The sequence below is a fragment of the Onychostoma macrolepis genome, chromosome 22 (genome assembly GCF_012432095.1).
Source record: "Onychostoma macrolepis isolate SWU-2019 chromosome 22, ASM1243209v1, whole genome shotgun sequence".
Lineage (NCBI taxonomy): Eukaryota > Metazoa > Chordata > Actinopteri > Cypriniformes > Cyprinidae > Onychostoma > Onychostoma macrolepis.
The window spans coordinates 9204862-9223187 of NC_081176.1; the positions used below are offsets into that span (position 1 = coordinate 9204862).

At 37.3% G+C, this 18326-nt stretch overlaps 2 protein-coding genes and 1 long non-coding RNA gene across 6 annotated transcripts; 2 read left to right on the forward strand and 1 right to left on the reverse strand.

The window, feature by feature from the left end:
* Positions 1-346: 346 nt before the first annotated feature.
* Positions 347-4419, reverse strand: LOC131530186 (guanylyl cyclase-activating protein 1-like). Its single transcript, XM_058760351.1, has 4 exons — positions 3519-4419; positions 1285-1434; positions 998-1088; positions 347-924 (listed from the first exon to the last, which is right to left on the reverse strand). Exons 1-4 carry the CDS (start codon positions 3714-3716, stop codon positions 785-787), a joined length of 579 nt encoding a protein of 192 aa, XP_058616334.1. The 5' UTR covers positions 3717-4419; the 3' UTR covers positions 347-784.
* A 472-nt stretch (positions 4420-4891) lies between these two features.
* Positions 4892-8681, forward strand: LOC131530177 (gastrula zinc finger protein XlCGF49.1-like). Of its 4 annotated transcripts, none has more exons than XM_058760340.1 (4): positions 5003-5107; positions 5809-5844; positions 6170-6464; positions 7044-8681. In XM_058760340.1, the coding sequence occupies exons 3-4, from the start codon at positions 6416-6418 to the stop codon at positions 7751-7753; spliced, it is 759 nt and encodes a 252-aa protein (XP_058616323.1). In that variant the 5' UTR covers positions 5003-5107; positions 5809-5844; positions 6170-6415; the 3' UTR covers positions 7754-8681. The 4 variants fall into 4 exon arrangements, with proteins under 4 accessions (XP_058616324.1, XP_058616323.1, XP_058616326.1 ...); XM_058760342.1 differs by having other exon boundaries at positions 5022-5107; positions 6187-6464; XM_058760341.1 differs by lacking the exon at positions 5809-5844 and having other exon boundaries at positions 4892-5107.
* A 6108-nt stretch (positions 8682-14789) lies between these two features.
* LOC131530198 (uncharacterized) lies at positions 14790-17728 on the forward strand. The gene is made up of 3 exons (XR_009268336.1): positions 14790-14888; positions 16096-16326; positions 17053-17728. It is a non-coding gene; the product is annotated as an uncharacterized LOC131530198 (long non-coding RNA).
* Positions 17729-18326: the final 598 nt, after the last annotated feature.

Here is an 18326-nt window from a genome sequence, read left to right on the forward strand (position 1 = left end):
AAAAAAAAAAAAACATAACTGAATGTTACTGAAATAAATGTTTAAGTTGAATTACTAATAAATTTAAATCATTTTAAAAAGTAGCCCAAAAGCTCAAAACAAAGCTACAATTAAACGACAAATTAATGAATTTGTAATGGAAATAAATCTGAAATAAAAGAAAATATAAGATAATGAAAAGCTAATTGAAAATATTAATAAATAATACTGTATATCAGAAATGCTGATATAATACTGATTTGAAGTGTTGTTGATTATTAGTTCATATTACGTTACAAATATTTGGGAAATAAACACAAAACTGAATAATGATTGTCACTCGGATGTCACATATTTTGAGGTTGTTTATTACTCTGCAAACAAATGTTTTATTTTCAAAAGAGAATCCAAGTGTAAAATTACAATAGCATTATAACCGTCCTCTAGAGAATATAATACTGCATTTTTTACATAAATAAATTATGTCCCTTATATATACACACACACACACACACACACACACACACCACAGGACTGAAGAATGTTGTGTTTCAAGGTTTTAGTTTCAAGTGCACTTGAATAAACAGTCGCTAATGTTATTCTGTGAGATTACATTACGAGTTCCAGTCCAACTGAGATTAACAGAGTAAAACACCACAAATCCTGGATATTTCTGATGTGTTGAGGGTTTAAACGTTCTCGCTCGGTGGTAAAGTTCAGCTTTTAAGATGAGAAATACAGCAGGAGAAACGAGCAGAGAAAAGACCAGCCATCTTCATCTTCATCACCATCGGCTGGTCTGGGATCAGTGCAGCTGCTGCTCAGAGTTGATCTCGCTGTAGATTTTTTTGATGATATGAGTCAGATCCAAAGTCTGAGTCAACATCTTCAACAGAACCTCGTCGGCCTGAATGCCCTCCATAAACTCCTCCTGAGAGAGTTCACCTAAACACACACACATTTACAGAATTCATTAGAGTAATTCATTTACAGATAGATAGATAGATAGACAGATTACCGTCTCCATTGAGGTCGATCTTGTCAAACACCATGTCAGTAAACTCTTCTGCTGAGATCTCCTGCTCTGCTCCACTAATGGCTTGAATGGCCTGCAGCAGAAAAACAACAGCAGATGAAAGTTCGTCATGTGAACGTGTGTTTCTGTGATCCTCTTACACAGACTCAGAGCGTCAGATGATTTCAGCAGTACGTTCACACACAGACGGAGGCTGTGACTCCAGCAGGTGGAGCTGAAGACAAACACAACATCACATGACCGTCAGTGACTGAATTCATCAGATATACCTTGAAGATGAGCAGCAGCTCCTCGCGGTCGATGCAGCCGCTGCCGTCCACGTCGTAGAGCTTGAAGTACCAGCGCAGTTTCTGTTGAACTCCACCCTTCAGAACCAAACTCAGAGCGGCTACGTACTCCATGAAATCAATGCAGCCGTCCTGACGACACACACACGTTAACAAATTATAGTCTGTTACAGATCACAAACTACACGGTGAAAACGGTAGTCTAGATCATTTTTGGTAATGTATTCTGACTACTTTTGGATTACTTTTAGATTACTTTTGAACTGATTTGTTTATAGAATTAAGTGGGGTTATTGTTATTAAAAGTGAAGAGAAACAAAATATACTTCATTCTTTGATATCAACATCATGAAATGCATTTAAACATTTCATTACACCAGGCTTTATCAAACTAGGCTAAATATAAGAACTGCAGAGAGTTTGTGAGTTGATAAAAATAAAAAATAAAAATCATAAAAATTTCAAATGAAAATCAATTCAATTTCTACATTTTAAATATTTTATTTGTTGACCTGAATGTCAGTGACCATTAACTGAAACATGAACATGCAAATGTGTTGTTCAGTTACTGAAATATTAGCATGTTATAATAAACTGACAGGCGATTTTGTCCCCAAATTCAGAAGCATGGATCACAAATGAATTTAGATGGCATTTACATGGCCGTTCTATACTGTGAATATTCAAAGCTAAACGATATGACACACAGTAGAATTTTAACATGTGACCCATAAAAAAAAGTAACTGTAATCTGGTTATGAGCATTATAAAATGTAATCTTATTAATTACTACATTTTATATATATATTTAAAATATATAAATATTCTTGTATTTTTTCACGTAAAGTGTGTTGACATGAATGAAAGCTGTGTTCAGAAATACAGCAGCCGGTCTGTGAGGACAGGGAAACCTGTCTGTTAATCATATTAACGGCTCTGATGGGTTTTAGGTAGGATCTCTGACCTGTGCAGTGCTACAGTTGAGCTAAGTTTACCGTATTAATGCAGATCTCATTACCAACAATCCTCAGCTGAAATGAAGCAGAAGGGACGTGAGGTGATGCTGAACTCATCTCTGACCCATGAACTAATTTTACCTTCACCTGTATATATATATATATACATTTGTGTGATGGAGGCCCTTAGGGTTATTTTAGATAGTTTTAGTAATGTTTTGAATACCCCGTTTTAATTTTAGTTAAAGTTTTATTAGCTTTGCTGTGCATTTTTGTCAGTATAATTATTATTATTATTATTATTATTTAAATATGTCAGTTTCAGTTTTACATCAAGTTAAACTACATGAAAATGAAAAAAGTTGCCTTGGAAACCAGCTGAAATCAAATAAGTTTAATTAATTTTTTTTTTTTTTTTCAGTTAAAGTTCATTGTATTTCAAGTAACAGAAATGTATGTTTTTATGGTTTTAAATTTAGTTAGCTACTATAATAACCTTTATACACTTTAGTAGCTACTATAACGTAATAACCTTTGGGGCCTTTGCGCATTGAGGAGTCAGGATGGTACTTAATAAAATGTCCAAACTTCATGAGAAATTGATTATAAACAAAACGTCACCACACTTCAAATGTGAAGACAAAATCCAAATTTACACTAACAATCAACTGAAACGTTTTCAATAAACATAAAATAATTCATCTTACAGTGACACAACAATACGTTTTTAAATCTCTGAATGACCAATAATAATAATGATTAACATTGAGGATGAATATAAAAGAGTGATGACATTAGTGAATAAATATTATATAAATATTATTAAAATAAAGTACATTTCCCTGCTAAAAAAACAAAACAAAACAAAAAACAATAGAATCCCAAAAGAAACCATCACAGAAATTCCAACGGTTTCCATTAAAATACCATTATGAACCATTATTAGCTTTTTCCAGTAAAACCATTACAAAATTCCTTTTTAGTGTGTTTTGGGCATTTTTCCAACAGGATTTAACATCCCACCAATAGAATCCATCACATACCAGTAGACACCATTATAGTTTCCATTAAAACCAATACAATTCCCATTAAAACCATTGCATTTTCTATTGTGTTTTGAGCAGGGTTCTATTGGGTTTTTTTCAGCAGGGTTATAATAGTATGTATATGAGAGCCATATAAATATGCATAATATGGCTAATATGCATAATTATAACAACATAGCCTAATAGAAAAGTAAGTAATAAACGCGCGTCTTACATCGTTCATGTCGAAGGTCTTGAACATGGTCTTAACGTACTCGTTGGATGTTTCTGAGAGATTCTTCAGGCCGAAGAACTTCTTGAACTCGTAGAAGGTGAGCTGACCGGACGGACACTCGGTCATGAACTTGCGGTACCACTGATGAGATTCACACGCGCTCAGCTCCGCCACAGTCGAACCGGGCGCGTTGCCCATGCTGCTGCTGTATTACCGGAGGAGGTCCGCTCCCGCACTGAAACACGAGCTCAGCGCGCGAGTCCCGACCAGCCCCGGGATCAGCGCTGACGTCACGCGCCGACAGGGGCGCCTTCAGACAAACAGAGCAGGGGCCCCTGGGCTACAGCATTACGGCAGGCCCCCCTACCCCAGAAAACCTTTTTTTTCTTCTTTTTTTTTAAAGCTTTTTTCTTGTTAATATGCCAGTTAACATTCACAACACTGTACAAACACTACTATTACAGGCTTTATACGCAGGTAATATAAAAAGAAAATGCCATCAAAACTTCCCCTGAGTTTACAGGTATGATTTAAACACCACAAATCACACAACATATTCATTTTTCATCATCAGTAGAACGAATCAACACGACATGTTGGCATAAATGTGGACTGTTTGGTGATTGCTAACTGCGTTTTTATTTTAAAACAGGCGTTGCTCGCGTTTAATTAATTAATCACAGCCATATAAACTTTAATAATCACATTTAAGCTATAGGACGATTCCTATTTTTCCATCCCCGGATTTAAAATTGAGACTTTGAAGCAGTACTGAAACCTTCGCTGACACACAGATTACATCCACGCAAATTAATGAACTCGCGCTGTATGGCGTTACAGAAAGTTGTCCGGTCCGGTTCCTTTCACACAGCGGTGTTGTTTCTCTTGTTAAATCTGCACGTTAACATGAAGACACTTGTGTGCTGGGCTAATGTTACTTTACTAGCGAAATAAGCAAATGCATTAATTGTGCATTCAGTTTACAGTATATCGGTGGAACATACCAACTATACTGTGTGGGGGGAACGTAAACTGAACCATTCACTAGGCAACTACAACCAGGGCGTCGCTGAAAATGAGTGTGTGAGTTTGTGCTATTGTCACTGCTGCAAATTCCCATATAAATAATTATTAGAAAAATATAATTTCCACCCCCCTTTCCAGTGTAGGCCCCTATCAACCCCTTGAAGCCCGTGCATTAATGCGCGCCGAGCTGCTGTTTTCTGCGAATTGCCGCGAATTTGCTCACCTGCTGAAAGAACCAATTGAGGTTAACTTAATTTGTTTTATATGTTCTAGTTCTGTGTTTTATATGAAACATGGTTCATCACAGATTAACGAATAAATGCTGTTGTGATGGTTGCAAATGTCACAATAGCTGATCGTGTCGTTTGCTGAAGTCTGTTGATGTAATCGAATCAAAAAGAGAATATAGATTATAATAATTCATTGAATTCCATGAAATTAGGCTTTAAAATAAATGAAGTAGTGTTTGAGTGCTCCCTGGTGGTTAAAATATTGCAGAGGTTTGGTATTTTGTCCCTGCGCGCCCGCCGTAGTTCATCAGAAAACGAGGGAAAATACAAAGGGTAAGCGTGTCTTTTTGCTCCTTTCTGTATGTTGGTTATTAAAATGTAATGAAAGTAATTAATATCATTTCTATGACTGTAACTTGTGTAATGAGTATATTAAGAGAAAAATATACGCTGTGTTAGATGTTTGACGACAATTATAGCAATGATTGCAGTAGTGCTTTGCAAATGAAAACGGTTTGTGAGATGCATGTTTTTTCATCATCCGCTAAATCGCCAAAATAACATTTTTATTTTATTTAAATTCATGTGCGATTTTTCCATTTTCTTCCAGTGTTTGTTTTCTGTACAGTCGTGTATGATTGTTTCAGTGTTTTGAGTCAAAAGCTGAAGTATGAATCTGAAGGAACTTAATAGAAATCAATATCCAGATTTGCTGATGCGATTTTAATGTTATTTAGCTTTCTTTTTTTTTGACATTTATGTTTGTAAATAATAATAATAATAATAATTTTAGTTATTTTACGTTTTATATTTGAAAAGGACTGCAAACAGAAACTGTAAAGATGAGTGTGTCAGTCATGTTTGAAAAGTTTTTTTTTTCACTAGAGCTGTATTTCTAATGGAAAGCATTGAGAATAATATACTTAGAATAAAGTGAGATGATCTGATCCTGAATGGCTTGTTTAATGAGTGTTTATAGTCTGAGGCTCATCAATATTATCAGCTGCTGAAAATCCTCTGTTTCATGTTAATAGCTCCTGTTTTCACCTCATTCATTATGCAGATCTCCTGTAAGTTGCCAGTTAAAGTTCATTTAATTCTGATCAGAGACTTAAACTATGCAGTCACTATTATGATATCTACAAGATACAGATGTCCTGACAGCATTTATTTCATTAGTCTTTGTTAAACTGTTTAATGTAAACCAAAACAAAGGTTAAAAACTAATGAACAAAACTTTAAACTCAAATGGAAGGAATTATGAAAACACTGATTTTATGGACAAACAGAAATACCTGTGTGAATTTGTATTCAGATATTTTACTATAAATACCAGATAAACATAAATGCTTAAAATGTGAATTAGTAGAAAAACAAACTCACAAACTTTGTCAGATCTGCTCCTCCTTCAGTGAAGCTCCTCCCACAACAGTCACACCTTCAGTGAAGCTCCTCCCACAACAATCACTCCTTCAGTGAAGCTCCTCCCACAACAATCACATCATCAGTGAAGCTCCTCCCACTGCAGTTCAGCAATAAATGCTGGAATATTCCCATCAGTCTACAAGTGAAGACGAGCATCAGAGCATCAGGAAGAAGTGAAATCTGCAGAGACAGAGTTCATTGAAGGACAGAGAGAACATGAGCGATCCAGAACCCTGCAGAATGAAACACACTGAAGAACAAACAGGTTGGTGTTTATTCTTGATCCTTCATCAATGAGACTGAAGAACATTTAAAGTTATCAGCAGTTCATCAGATTTAGTGTTTATAAAAATACCTTAAGAGTTGTGAATAAAAAATGAAGGGGAAACATTAAACTAATAAATAATATATAATAATATATCTCCAGGGTAAAATAGGGACTGAAACTCAAATGTTCTAATGATGTCACTTCCTGGGTGTTGCCATTTAAAAAAAAAAAAAAAAAAAAAAAAAAAAATGCTTTAAAAAGGAAATTGTGTTGAGTGAAAAATATTGGCCGGTTAATTAATTTTAAATAGTTATTAATTACATATATATATATATTTTTTAGTATAGTGTATTAATGTTAATATTATGTTTATAATATTATAATTGTGGAGTTGATCAAGCATCGAATAGTTCTCACTACAGAAACATTGGATTTGTGTCTGTATTTCTTTAATATAGATAATTGCAACTTATTTTGTAAAAATGTGTCAAAATGATCATAATTTGTTGTAGCCGTTGTCTGCTTTCACTTCACATGATTTATTTATAATGGTACATTTTTTAACTTTAACTTCAGGCCTAATGGAGGAGAAACAACAGCATGTCAAAACTGGAGAAAAAACTCTCTCACAGACTAAAAGTATTTCTTTACTGAAAAGAAGAGACAAGAAAAGGTTCACCTGCACTCAGTGTGGGAAGAGTCTGACATGCAAAGATAGTCTCAATAGACACATGAGGATCCACACTGGAGAGAAACCGTTCACATGTGATCAGTGCGGGAAGAGTTTCACACAAACAGGGAACCTTAAGGTACACATGAAGATCCACACTGGAGAGAAACTGCATGAATGTAATCAATGTGGAAAAACATTGTCACGGGCTTCAAGCCTGAAGACTTACCTGAAAGTTCATTCAAAGGAGAAACCACATTCATGTTCTGTTTGTGGAAAGAGTTTTTCACACCTGCACAGTTTAAAACTACATCAGAAGATACACACCGGTGTGAGAGATTATATGTGCTTTGAGTGTGAGAAGACTTTTATTACAGCTAAAGAATTGAAACAGCACCAGAGGATCCACACTGGAGAGAAACCTTACAAGTGTTCACACTGCGACAAGAGATTCAGTCATTCAGGAACCCTGAAATCACATGAGAGGATCCACACTGGAGAGAAACCTTACATGTGTTCACACTGCGACAAGAGATTCAGTCATTCAGGAACCCTGAAATCACATGAGAGGATTCACACTGGAGAGAAACCGTATCACTGCACTGCATTCGTCTAATCTACAGAGACATAAAATAAACAACCACATTAAGTAGTTTATCTTCAGGTCCACTGCTTTCAATGCTACACCGCATCTCTTCCATATTAATCTGTCATAAGAAACATCATCTAAATTAATCACTGAATAAAGTTCATCTTCAAGACCAGCAGATATCTGTGAGATTCAGATCAACTCAAAGATGGAATTTCTCCCCAAAGAACAATATCTAAAGTTTTATTATTGTATACAACTTTGCTTTATGATATAAATTATATTATTATGCTTTATTACGAGTTTAATTTTGTTCTTCTAATGCATATTTGTAAAAGGTTTTTACAGGTTCAAAATGAAAAGCTGAAAAAGAGGCGGATTTATTTTTAATTTCATCTTCACTGTTGTTTTTAAAACAATTAGTTATTCTTCCGCTTAGGGTGTGTTTTACAAAATGCAGGTGTAAGATATTCTGTCATGTAGGTTTGCATCTTCACTTCTGTTTACTTGAGATGCTTTATGTCTTGTTAGTCAATAAAGAGAGATCTGTCTTTTACTTTATATTTGCTTCAAGTAGTCTATTAAACTTTTATTGCCCATTTTTGTTGTTTGCTGATTTTTGTTGCGTCATGAATAATTTCTTTTTTGAATAAATTTTACTGTTATGTCCCAGTGAGTGCTGGGCCTGTGTTTTTCTTGTTTTGTTTTGGTTTACAGGTGTTCTGGTGATTGTGGGTGTGTCTTTCCACCTGAGGCTCATTATGCAGAGCTATAAAGACTGCAGCGCTGATGAGGATGAGGATGAGGATGAGGACGGGAGGGACGATGTGACCACGCTAGCTGGGCTTGCCGATTGATCTTTTGTTTTGTTTATTTTGTTCGCATCCAGTTCAGACCTTGATTTTACAGTCCACTGTCATGCACTCTTCAGCACTGACTTACATTAACACTGACTACTGATTGTTTGAATACTTTGTTTTTGTTAAATAAACTCTTTTCCTTTGCTATTTGCTGGTCTGTGTTGGCTCTCGTTCATGTTGCAATTTGGAGCCGGTTGTAACATTTAGTTACATCTAAAAGCCATGAAATATTATGACTGCTTTTGGGGCTTTCCATAATTAGGCCTACATTTCTCAAGAAAGCTTTAAAAAGCCTAATAAAGTAATTTTCACCTCACACCTGACTGTCTGTCTATGCCAGTAGCTGTTTTAACATTATTTTTGTTTGATTCGTTGTCTTATAGTATTTTGTAGTTTTAAACAGAATTTGGTGCATTTTTGATCATCTACCATTGATTTCGCCTTGTGGTGATTTCTCACAAATGGACATATAAATACCATAAATTTGCTAGCTACTATTGATAGATTGCTAATAGCTAATAGATTTGTTTCCCGTACAGCCAGAGATTTAATCTGGAACTAACAAAAAAAAAACGAGTATCTGACTAAGGCTGCGGACAGCGGTGTTGATTTCCCCGCGGACGGCAGGCTTGGGAGAGCCGCAGACAGCAGCCGTCTTGAGTCAGCGGCGGCTGACAGGTTTGACTGGGGTTGGGCTGATGGACTGGACGCCGGGCTGGTTCTGGATCAGGGCTGGACTCTCTCCAGACACTGGAGGATCCCTTCCCTCCAGCTCAGTCCTGTGATGTCTGGGAATTTTTGCTAGAAAACTGAAGCAAGGTTTAGACAAAATTAATATAGAACATTTTGGGTTTATGCAAGTCCGTCATCAGAAATAATATTAGACTAGTCTTAGATATGATTGATTATAATCACCTTATTGAGGATAATAGTTTTATTTTATTTATTGATTTCTATAAAGCATTTGATACGGGGATTCATGATTTTATTTTCAATGTTATTAAATTGTATATTTTCTGAAAGCAGTTAAAACATTGTATAGTGGGTGTAATAGTTGTGTCAAACTTGCTCATGGTACCTCACAAAGATTTGATATTCATCGTGGCGTTAGGCAAGGATTCTCTCTCTCTCCTTTTTTTTTGTTAGTCACTCAGGTTTTAGCATCACACACAAAAATAAATCAATTTACTGGTATCACAGCTTTAGGTGTACAATTTAAACTTAGCCAGTTTGCAGATGACACTGCAGTGTTTTTGAAAAACACATTTGAAGTAGCAAAGATAATTAGATATACACTCTTAAAAATAAAAAAAAATGTGCCAGGAGGAACCAAAAAGGGGGTTTCGCGGCGATGCCATAGAGGAACCATTTTTGGTTACCTGAAGAACCATTTTGTGAAAGGTTCTTTAAATAACTTGTTTTCCTTGGTGCCATAAAGCACCTTTTCTGGTACTACAAAGAACCGTTTTGAAAGGTTCTTCAAAGAACCCCTGATGAATAGGTTCTTTATGGCCCCATTTCTTCCAGATCAATATCATACTATAAATTCTTTAAAGTGCACATTGCAGGTTAATTCTTTTTTTTTTCAAATGATTATATAACCTTGTATGAAAATACCATATGAACCGTTAATGCAGAATTTGAAAACGTTTTACAAGACGTGAGGGCACACATTTAGAAGAAAAAGTGAGGTTTCCTTGACAATGTCACACTTCACGGGAAGCACAGAAACCAGGAACGAGGACACGAGGAATACATGAAATGAGCATCTTTGTGTTTCCCTTTGGATGATTAGAGTACAGGCAGGGAAAACATTTAAAGACTGACAAACATGAACTGAATGGGCTGGGGCTTATAAAAACAGGATAACGAGGGAACTAAGGAGACACACCTGGAATCAAATTAACAATCAGACTAGGGAGAAACTGGGTCACAGGGAACACATGTGGAGACGGAGAGCCAACGAGCCAGGGGGATGTCGAGGATCCGGGGGACCAGGGTGGAGCAGAGGGCTCTGGCAACCGAGGCAGAGGCGGAGCTCCGGAGATCCGGAGTGCTGCCGGAGCGACGGAGGACCAAGGTGGAGCTGGCGGGAGAAAGGAGCCCAACGGAGCCGGTGGGACGGAGCGACGAGGTGCAGCGGAGCGTAGTCCTGAGGCGATGGCTGGTCGACGCCCGACCAAGGCGGAGCCTGAGGGACGAGGGAGCTGGAGGATTGACGGGTGACTAGGAGCTAGGAGCCGAGGTGGAGCCACTGGGTCAACGGGCCGAGGCGGAGTCCAGGCTTCGGAGGCTGGAGGCGGAGGTGAGGGATACTCCAGCCCCGGCGACGCTGGAGGATGGCAGTCCCGTGGGGCTCGCGCCGCATAGATGGTGGACTGAGGGCAAGCAGAGGGGTTGTCAGACAACAGCGGTGGAGGAGTCAGGAGCGGGTGGAAGGGCGGGCATTTTCGAGGAGTGGGAACTGGAGGGCATTTTCGAGGAGCGGGCACTGGAGAATCTGAAGCCCCCTCAGGGCTGGGCCAGGGAACCAAGGACAAAGGAGGGCTGGACGGGACCAGCTGGGGGGACAGAGAGAGGAGAGGGAGCAGTTCGATCTCCAGTTCAGTGTTCCAGTCAATCAAATCGCCCTCCATGTCCAGCAGTCCCAGATGTATAATCAGCTCACCCTCAGCCACGGTGCAGGGGGCGGAGCTCCACTCCACGCTCACACCGTCCACAGTGGACTCCCTCTTGGTTGGCACTGTCGCCGGCTCTCGCACCTGATCTGACGTGTTGGGCTCAACTTCCGGGACGATTTTCCGCTCAGTCCCTCGGCTTTGCACTGGCTCGTTAATCGAAGCGGGAAATGGCTCTCCGTCATCGGTGGGCTCGGGCTGAAGCTCCGCACTACGGGGAGTTGGTGGGCTGGGCTCTGGGTCTGGAGGGGATCTGGCGAGATCATCCTCGGGGCAGATGGTGAGTGGCGATCCGTCCACTCCACGAAGGCGGCGAAATCCTCTCGAGGACCATCTTCGGACGACAGCGCTCTGCTCACGGTGTTCAGGCTCCAGGCTCCAGCGCGTCGTCCGGGTAGCTGGTGGTGTTTGCTAGCATCAGGAACAGTCTTGTATGGTCCTCGAGCGAACGCTCCCTCTGCTCCAGCAGGAGGAGGAGGAATGTGGGGCGAAGGATGGGATCCATGTGGACACAACGGAAAGAAAAAACACTGGGTAAAAACGAGGAAACAAAACGGAGGGGAAAACACGGAGGTTGCTGTTTTGGGTCGGTCCTTCCGTCACACTTCACGGGAAGCACGGGAACGAGGAGACGAGGAATACACGAAATGAGAGTCTTTAATCATCCAAGGGAAACACAGAGCACAGGCAGGGAAGACATTCAAAGACTGACAAACATGAACTGAATGGACTGGGGCTTATAAAAACAGGATAACGAGGAAACTAAGGAGACACACCTGGAATCAAATTAACAATCAGACTGGGGAGAAACTGGGTCACAGGGAACACATGGGGAGCAAAAACCACAATAAAACAGTCCAGGGGCGTGACAGACAGTTCTCAAAAAACACTCTTTTTCTAACATTGCGTCATATGACGTCACAAGAGGGAGTCGTGTGCCTGGCTCTGCTGTGAGCGGGTGTGAGTCAGTGTGTTTTTGTATTTTTATTTCAATTTTGTCATGGTAAATTATTGTGTTTGTGGAGGTTGCACACAAACCAGCCTGTCAGGACATCGAGTCCACAGGTTTCCTAAGAAGAAATAGGACGGTATCTTCTGGGCCTCGGTGCGTTTGTGCAGCTGAAGAGATGGGACTTCACTAATGCATCTGCTTCAAAAAACGCGCTGGTGTGTAGCTCCAAAGCTTGTATCAAAAAAAAAAAAAAAAACATTTCACACTGAAGCACTGTATGGAGTTTGATTCGTTTTGAGAAAAACACGTGATCTTTGACGTCCAAAGCTTCATTCACCTGAAAACCACGTGACTGCTTTAGTATTTGGTTCAAACGAAGCGAATCTCTCACTTTGTTTTTGTTTTTTTTACCTTGTACTGTGTAATATAATTTAAACTTATCTTTAACAGCATTCAAGATGTTTTTAACATTTCAAAACACATTCTCATGTTAGCAGACAGATTACACTTTCACATGTGACCAACAATTCCACAACAAATATAAAATATAATAATGAAATATTATCAAAATATTCAACTGACTGAGGTGACAGAACTGATGGAGTTGACACATCTGACGGTGGTGACGAAAACCTGAATTTGTAGTCATGTTAACTATCAAATACGCTGAATCAGTCAATTACTGTATTAAAACAAACACAACACACAGTGAGTATGTTATTGTTTATAAAGCTTTTATTCAAGAGTCACATTTAAGTATTTTGATATATCATTGGAACACAAAATCTGATGGTGGTGACATCTGACGGTGTTGACAAATTTGGCATTTCTTTCACAAAATAAATAGAGTTCATGTAGTAGCCATTTTGTTTTTCTGTTGATGCTAATTGGAAGATGGTGTTGACATATCATGGTTGTGACCAGGAAATATTAACATTAGGATTTAAAATATTCCAAAACTATAAAACTGACCAGAGTCTGTCTGACACTGATGTACTCTGCAGAGGAGGACTGTGGCGAGGCGGTCCTTTAGAGTGACAGCTGCCCCTGATATTCCCTGATTTTATTACATCTTAATGAATGTCTGACGGTGTTGATAAAAAGTGGGGACACAACCTTATGAAACATGCATGTGTCACTGAAAAACAACCTTGCTTTGATATGAAATATTATTAAGTGTTGCTTTTGATAAAACAAGCTAAAAAACAAACAAACAGTTTTATCCATTTTGTAGCATATGAATAATTGAACCCTTCTCTGTGGACACACTGTTTTAGATGTAGTGAGAAGACAATATAAGTGTCATAGATTTCACATAATAATGATAAAATTAAATTGAAGGGGATAATTGTGTTAAATACATTCTATTATTAATCTCCATAACATTTACAATTGAAAATATTTTTATTTTTTAAACCTGATAGCAGTTACAATTGCTGGACATGTTTTGCCCCATGTCTCAAGAAGGACTGAAATGCTGTGGTGATGGTTGCAAATGTCACAATAGCTGATCGTGTCGTTTGCTGAAGTCTGTTGATGTAACGGAATCAAAAATAGAACATAGATTATGTAAGGAATAATTGACGACGGGCCGTTGGATTATTAGAAACGCACATAATGCACTCCGCTTCGCGTCGTGACCGCATCACCACCTCGGGTGTGCATTATTTTTCTAATAATTCAACGGACCGAAGTCAATTATTCCGCTTATACTACGGTTGCCACACCTCAAGACATCGATCAGATTATATATTTCAAGGCATTCGTCCAGTATTTCTACTTAAATCGCTATTGTGAGTAGGATTATTTCTTCCGCATTTCATCCAGCGCCTCTGTTGCTAATGCCAAAACGTCATTTTAAAACTAGTAATGGAGGCTTGAGCCATTGATAGCAGATTAATGAAGTTAATACAGTTAATAACTAAGTTATGAGAGAGAGAGAGAGAGAGAGAGAGAGATTACCTCTGTGCGTCAGTCTCAATAGTGTTTGGCAGCAATGTCTCTAGTTATAGTGAAACTTAGTTCCTTTTGTTCACGAACAGCGCCGTTGTTGTTAACTCGCTTGTGAGAAATCATGTAGTTTTTAAGTTGTTTACTGATAAAATCGTCAGAGTAGCGCTAACAACATTAGCGCGATGTATGCTAGTGTGTGCAAACTGTAACTGTTATGTATGTGCGGTCTGTGAGGGAGAGAGAGCGGGAGAGATAGAGTATATGCTTTCCGTACATAATAAAGCCTAATTTTGTGGCAAAAACATGGACATGATCTGTCGTTTTTATCATATTGTTTACTATATTTATTTTGTTTGGCCAGTGTCGTTGTGGGTTTTGGTTATTTTGCTGTTGTAAGACCTTTGAAATAACAGAAATCATTTGGCGAAGTGATATGGTCATGTAATGCGGTCAAGAGCTGCCTGGAACTACGTTCGCCGTGCGTTTTCATGAAAATAATTGCACACCTCAGAACGTTCGTCAGCCAATCAGATTCAAGCATTCAACGGCCCCGTAGTATAAGATATAATAATTCATTGTGTTGAATTCCATGAAATTAGGCTTTAAACTAATGAAATGGTGTTTGAGTGCCTCCTGGTGGTTAAAATATTTCAGAGGTTTGGTATTTTGTCCCTGAGCGCCCGCCGTAGTTCATCAGAAAACGAGGGAAACTATTAAGGGTAAGCGTGTCTTTTTGCTCCTTTCTGTATATTGGTTATTAAAATGTAATTAAAGTAATTAATATAATTTCTATGATTGTAACTGTTTGGTAATGAGTAGCCTATATTAAGAGAAAAATATACTGTGTGTTAGATGTTTTGCATGTGTGACGACAATTATAGCAATGATTGCACAGTGCTTTGGAAACCTATTTTTTCATCAAACGCCTATATATATATATATATATATATATATATATATATATATATATATATATATATATATATATTTTTATTTATTTTTTTTAATTTAAATTCATGGGCGATTTTTTCATTTTCTTCCAGTGTTTGTTTTCTGTACATTCGTGTATATGATTGTTTTAGTGTTTGGAGTCAAAAGCTAAAATATGAATCTGAGGGAAATTAATAGAAATCAATATCAAGATTTGCTGATGTGATTTTAATGTTAGTTTTTTTTCTTTTTTTGTAAAATTGTAAAAAAAAAAAAAAAAAAAAATTGTAAAAAATTAGTTAATTTACGTTTTTATATTTGAATAGGACTGCAAACAGAAACTGTAAAGATGAGTGTGTCAGTCATGTCAGTGTGAGAAGTATGTTTTTTTCAATAGAGCTGTATTTCTAATGGAAAGCACTCTGAATAATATACTTAGAATAAAGTGAGCTGATCTGCTGCTGATCCTGAATGGCTTATTTAAGTGTTTATAGCCAGAGGCTCATCAATATTATCAGCTGCTGAAAATCCTCTGTTTCATGTTAATAGCTCCTGTTTTCACCTCATTCATTATGCAGATCTCCTGTAAATTGCCAGTTAAAGTTCATTTAATTCTGATCAGAGACTTAAACTATGCAGTCACTATAATGATATCTACAAGATACAGATGTCCTACAGCATTTATTTCATTAGTCTGTGTTAAACTGTTTAAAGTAAACCAAAACAAAAGTAAAAACTAATGAACAAAAACTTTAAACTCAAATAGAAGGAATTATGGAAACACTGATTTTTGTTGCTTACATAACTGTACTTCTGTTTATTTTTTTGATTTTATTCTTAAAATTGTAATATTTGTAAATATTAAATGTAAAAATCTTACGGACAAATATAAATGCTTGTGTGAATTTGTATTCAGATATTTTACTATAAATAGAAGGTAAACATAAATGCTTAATATGTGAATTAGTAGAAAAACTAACTCTCAAACTTTGGCAGATCTGCTCCTCCTTCAGTGAAGCTCCTCCCACAACAATCACATCATCAGTGAAGCTCCTCCCACTGCAGTTCAGCAATAAATGCTGGAATATTCCCATCAGTCTACAAGTGAAGACGAGCATCAGAGCATCAGGAAGAAGTGAAATCTGCAGAGACAGAGTTCATTGAAGGACAGAGAGAACATGAGAGATCCAGAACCCTGCAGAATGAAACACACTGAAGAACAAACAGGTTGGTGTTTATTCTTGATCCTTCATCAGTGAGACTGAAGAACATTTAAAGTTATCAGCGGTTCATCAGATTTAGTGTTTATAAAAATACCTTAAGAGTTGTAAAAAAAAATGTCACCCCTACGACCGTATATAAGCAGCAGTCATTGGTCTGTTCCACCGCCCCTTTTCCTGGGGGGGGGTTCTTACTCAGAGCTTGAGCCGAGCCTCGGGTTCGAGCCTCCTTCGCAGGCAGCAAGCCAAGTTTGTTTTACCATTATCTGGCAGGGCTGAATGGGCAGGTGAACTTGTGTAATAATATAGGGGAGACTTTCTATCTCCAGGGTACAAAATAGGGACTGAAACTCAAAAGTTCAAATTATGTCACTTCCTGAATGTTGCCATTAAAAAGAAAATGCTTTAAAAATGAAGAAATGGAATGGAAATTGTGTTGAGTGAAAAATATTGGCCAGTTTTAGTTTAAAATAATTATTAATTACATAATATTTCTTTAGCACAGTATATTAGTATATTAATATTATGTATATAATATAATATTATAGTTGTGGATCAAGCATCAGATAGTTCTTACTACAGAAACACTGGATTTGTGTGTATTTTTTAATATAGATAATTGTACCTTATTTTGTAAAAATGTGTCAAAATGATCATAATTTGGTGTAGCTGTTGTCTGCTTTCACTTCACATGATTTATTTATATTGTTACCTTTTTTAACTTTAATTTCAGATCTAATGGAGGAGAAACAACATCATGTCAAAACTGGAGAAAAAAACTTGCTCACAGACTGAAAGTATTTCTTTACTGAAAAGAAGAGACAAAAGCTTCACCTGCACTCAGTGTGGAAAGAGTTTCACACAAAAAGGAAACCTTAAGGACCACATGAAGATCCACACTGGAGAGAAACTGCATGAATGTAATCAATGTGGAAAAACATTTTTGTGGGCTTCAAGCCTGAAGGATCACCTGAAAGTTCATTCAAAGGAGAAACCACATTCAAGTTCTTTATGTGGAAAGAGTTTTTCACATCTGTAGAGTTTAAAAGTTCATCAGAAGATACACACTGGTGTGAGAGATCATATGTGCTTTGAGTGTGCGAAGACTTTTATTACAGCTGAAGAATTGAAACGGCACCAGAGGATTCACACTGGAGAGAAACCTTACAAGTGTTCACACTGCGACAAGAGATTCAATCATTCAGGAAGCCTAAAAAAACATGAGAGGATCCACACTGGAGAGAAACCGTATCACTGAACTGCATGCGGGAAGAGTTTCAGTCATTCTTCTTCTCTACGCAGGCATAAAATAAACTATCACATTAAGTAGTTTATCTTCAGGTCCAACGCTTTCAAGTGCTACACCGCATCTCTTCCATATTAATCTGTCATAAGAAACATCAGTAACACTTTTTATGAAGCCCGTATTTATAATACATTATAAGGGTATTCTTAAGATATTATAATGAATGCATAATGTATTATAAATAACTTTATAATATGTTGCATCATCTCATGAATATTCATAAGAACAGTTTTAATGTATTATAATAGTTACTTATTTGTGGTTATATCTTTTAAGAGTATGATGATTTATAACACAATGAACACGATCCATCCGCTTAAGTTACAATGGATTATATTTATCATGGTTATAATGTATTATAAGTCTCATATCTTGCCATGTTACTTATGTTACTTTACTTAAAGCAGACAAAGACCACTTAAAAGTAATAATAATAACTTTTTTTTTCTCAAACAGCCATAAAATCAGATATCAGATCAGATGAGTGTGTAATATGACACATTTTCTTTTAACATTTTTTTTATATATAAATATAATATCAATATAAATTTTATAAATGTATAATAAATATAAATGCTAACACTTTATTTTGATGGTTCCTCAACAGAAAAACTGAGTATAGGATACTTTGCAAGTATGTGAACTAGAGGTCGACCGATAGTGGATTTTACCGATACCGATAGCTAGGTTGGACCACACTG